At 43.9% G+C, this 4,055-nt stretch overlaps 1 protein-coding gene across 1 annotated transcript; it reads left to right on the top strand.

Annotated features, from left to right (window-relative positions):
• The first annotated feature begins 833 nt into the window (after positions 1-833).
• Positions 834-1,778, top strand: LOC133246930 (olfactory receptor 9A4-like). The gene has a single exon (XM_061415474.1). It carries the CDS (start codon positions 834-836, stop codon positions 1,776-1,778), a length of 945 nt encoding a protein of 314 aa, XP_061271458.1.
• The last annotated feature ends 2,277 nt before the right edge of the window (positions 1,779-4,055 follow it).

The following is a 4,055-nucleotide window of genomic DNA, read 5'->3' as shown; positions in this document are numbered from 1 at the left end:
TAGAAAGAAAACTGAAGTCTAAGAACACCATGTCTTTCCAATGTGAGGGAGGGTAATTGGAAAGAGTCCCCTGATGAGATGATGTTAGTGTGGCGGGATGGATGAAGTGGTAGAGATTCAGGCATGCAGAGTGTCTGAGAGCCTTGGATCTAAACTTGTCAATGCTGGGCACCATCTTTCTTTCCTTCCCAGACTTTGTGCAAAATAGAGTTAAATAGAAATGAATCTACCTAGAAATTTATCCCAGGCTCAAAGAGTTTCCATTTGGAGCACTAATGGGAATAGGGAAATTTTTAAATCTGGAGAAACCAGGTAATGCTCTTAGACCCCCTTGCCTTTCTTCTGCTGACCCCAAGGTGGGTCTCTGTAGTACCAATCAGGATGAAGCATAGGGTAAATTTCAGTCCTTTGAACATCTTCTTAAATGCTACTGTGTCATCTGACGCAATGAGCCTAAGAGAAAAGAACAACCCCCAGATCCAAGGGGCTGACACAGCATCAAAACTGGCTTCTTTTAAGCCTTCACCTTTGTTCCCTATGAGAAAGCACAGCTAGTTGGGGGGAAAAAGCCAAGGGAGGTTTTGTTCGCAGCATAGAGATGATGGTATCTTCATCCATTCCAGGCGGTGAGCTTGTAGTTGGATGTGAGGTGACAACGTTTAGGTTTGACTTTGTACAGAGCATCCTAGTAGGGGCCCCTCACCTGGTCACCAGAGTGGAAATAGTTCCTCATCCTAATCTGTGCTCCTTCTCTCTTAAGAGAAGGACCAAGTGGAGCAGCATTTCTTTTCTTTTGATCTCTAGGTTTCCCAAGGAGCAGAAACAAGGACTGAATGATGAGTAATCACTCAAGTGTCACTGAATTCTACCTTTTAGGGTTCTCAGGGTCCCAAGAACTACACCATGTTCTTTTTGCTGTATTCTTTCTCTTCTACTCAGTGACAATAATCGGCAACATGGTCATCATTGTGATTGTCTGTGTTGATAAACGTCTGCAGTCCCCCATGTATTTCTTCCTGGGTCATCTCTCTGCCTTGGAGATCATGATCACGTCCCTTATCGTCCCTGCGATGCTCTGGGGGTTGCTGCTCCCTGGAATGCAGACAATCTCTCTGACTGCATGTGTCTCCCAGCTCTTTCTGTACCTTGCTCTGGGGACCACAGAGTTTGCATTGGTGGGAGCAATGGCTGTGGACCGTTACATGGCTGTCTGTAACCCTTTGAGGTACAATACCATTATGAACAGCCACACCTGCATCTCGGTGGTGACTGGGTCATGGGTGTTTGGGTTCCTTTCCGAAATCTGGCCAGTCTATGCCACATTTCAGTTTACCTTCTGCAAATCAAACGTCTTAGACCATTTTTTCTGTGACCGAGGTCAGTTGCTCAAGCTGTCCTGTGATGACACTCTTTTCACAGAGTTTGTTCTGTTTTTAATGGCTGTTTTCATTATCATTGGTTCTCTGGCCCCAACAATTGTCTCCTACACCTACATCATCTCTACCATCCTCAAGATCCCCACTGCCTCTGGCCGCAGGAAAGCCTTCTCTACGTGTGCCTCCCACTTCACCTTTGTTGTCATCGGCTATGGCAGCTGCTTGTTCCTCTACATGAAACCCAAACAAACGCAGGCCACTGAGTACAATAAGATAGTCTCCCTGTTGATTTCTGTGTTAACTCCTTTGCTGAACCCTTTCATCTTCACTCTCCGCAATGACAAAGTCAAAGAGGCCCTTCGAGATGGAGTGAAACGCGGCTGTCAACTCCTCAAGGGTTAGCTCTTCTCTCAGTTCCTTTTTTCAGTGGAACAGTCTGCATTATGAATTATTTGGGAACCTAGAAAACACTAAGTTTTCTTCTCTTTTACCATCATCACCATCACAAAAATTAAATAAGATGTGCAACTTCTGATCAGGCCATGTAAAGACAGGTAAAAATAAAACCCATTCTCTGCTCACTTGAGTCTCATTGCCTTAGTTTAAACTGCTTTTTTGCATCCACTGTTGTACTCAAAGAATCATATTCTTGCGATGTGGGAGGAACCAGAGAAATGACATACGTCCATGTTTCTATGTACTCTGTTGGTCAAATTATTCCATGGGGGAGAAATAACATGAGGTGCTGTGGTGAGATATATGGCATAATCAAGGGCCAAAGGCAGAGATATTCTCCTTGTTTCTTTATCAGCTATTACTAGTTTTTTTCCTACATTTTTGTGAAATTTCTTGACAAGATATCCATATGGTTTAAAGTAGCCTATGGTTCTCTTTTTTTCTGGTAGTTTTTCATGTTATTCTGACCTGATTGCTATTGGGAAGTATGTATGATGCATGCCTCAAAAGAATACATATGAGGTATGTATGCCTTAAAAGTATCTAGAGTGGTGACATGTGAATTGGAGTCCTTCTTCTCTGGAAAATCTTGGTGACCTAAAGAAGACGGAAATACCTGGGGATTGGAAGCAGGCAAAAGTTCTGTCTGCTAAACCTCAGAGCATTGCTTTAGCCTCTCCCTTTTGAGGCGTGTATGCGATGTTGTAATTGTTTGGTCACTGTCATGCCTGACTCTTTGCAACCCCATGGACTACAGCACAACAGGCTTCGATGTCCTTCACTGTCTCCTGGAGTTTGCTCAGATTCATGACTATTGAGTTGGTGATGCTATCTAACCATCTTATCCTCTGCTGCCCTCTCTCCTTTTCCCTTCAATCTTTCCCAGAATCAGGGTCTTTTTCAATGAGTCAGCTCTTCATATAAACTGGCCAAGTATTGGAGTTTCAGCTTCAGGATCGGTCCTTCCAATGAATATTTGGGACTGATTTCCTTTATGATTGACTGGTTTGATCTCCTTGCAGCCCAAGGGACCCTCAAGAGTCTTCTCCAGCACTGAAATTTGAAAGCATCAGTTCTTTGGTGCTCATCCTTCTTTGTGGTGCAACTCTCAAATCCGTACACGACTACTGGAAAAAAACATAGCTTTAACTAGACGGACCTTTGTTGGCAAAGTGAAGTCTCTGCTTTTTAATATACTGTCTAGGTTTGTCATAGCTTTTCTTCCAAGGAGTAAGAATCTTTTAATTTCATGGCTACAGTCACTATCTGCACTGATTTTGGAGCCCAAGAAAAGAAAATCTGTTAGTTCTTCCATTTTTCCCCTATCTATTTGCCATGACAAAATAAGAACAGATGCCATGATCTTAGTTTTTTGAATGTTGAGTTTTAAGCCAACTTTTTCACTCTCCCTTTTCACCCTTATCAAGAGGCTCTTTAGTTCCTCTTCAGTTTCTGGCATTAGAGTGGTATCACCTGCATATCCGAAGTTGTTGATATTTCTCTTGGCAATCTTGATTCTGGCTTGTGGTTTATCCAGCCCAGCATTTGGCATGATGTACTCTGCATCATTTCATGGGAAATAGATGGGGAAAGTGTCAGACTTTATTTTTGGGGGCTCCAAAACCACTGCAGACGGTGATTGCAGCCATGAAATTAAAAGACGCTTACTCCTTGGAAGGAAAGTTATGACCAACCTAGACAGCATATTCGGAGAAGGCAATGGCACCCCACTCCAGTACTCTTGCCTGGAGAATCCCATGGATGGAGGAGCCTGGTGGGCTGGAGTCCATAGGGTCACTAAGAGTCGGACACGACTGAGCGACTTCACTTTCACTTTTGACTTTCACGCATTGGAGAAGGAAATGGCAACCCACTCCAGTGTTCTTGCCTGGAGAATCCCATGGATGGAGTAGCCTGGTGGGCTGCAGTCCATGGGGTCGCACAGAGTCGGACACGACTAAAGTGACTTAGCAGCAGCAGCAGCAGCAAACAGCATATTAAAAAGCAGAGACATTACTTTGTCAACAAAGGTCCGTCTAGTCAAGGCTGTGGTTTTTCCAGTGGTCATGTATGGATGTGAGAGTAGGATTGTGAAGAAAGCTGAGTGCTAAAGAATTGATGCTTTTGAACTGTGGTGTTGGAGAAGACTCTTGAGAGTCCCTTGGACTGCAAGGAGATCCAACCAGTCCATCCTAAAGGAGATCAGTCCTGGGTGTTCTTTGG

The sequence above is a fragment of the Bos javanicus genome, chromosome 4 (genome assembly GCF_032452875.1).
Source record: "Bos javanicus breed banteng chromosome 4, ARS-OSU_banteng_1.0, whole genome shotgun sequence".
NCBI classification, from domain to species: domain Eukaryota; kingdom Metazoa; phylum Chordata; class Mammalia; order Artiodactyla; family Bovidae; genus Bos; species Bos javanicus.
This window is presented reverse-complemented; position numbering and strand designations above follow the sequence as displayed.

Coding starts and splice junctions, on each gene's coding strand:
- LOC133246930 (XM_061415474.1), top strand. CDS start 834: ATGATGAGTAATCACTCAAGTGTCACTGAATTCTACCTTTTAGGGTTC.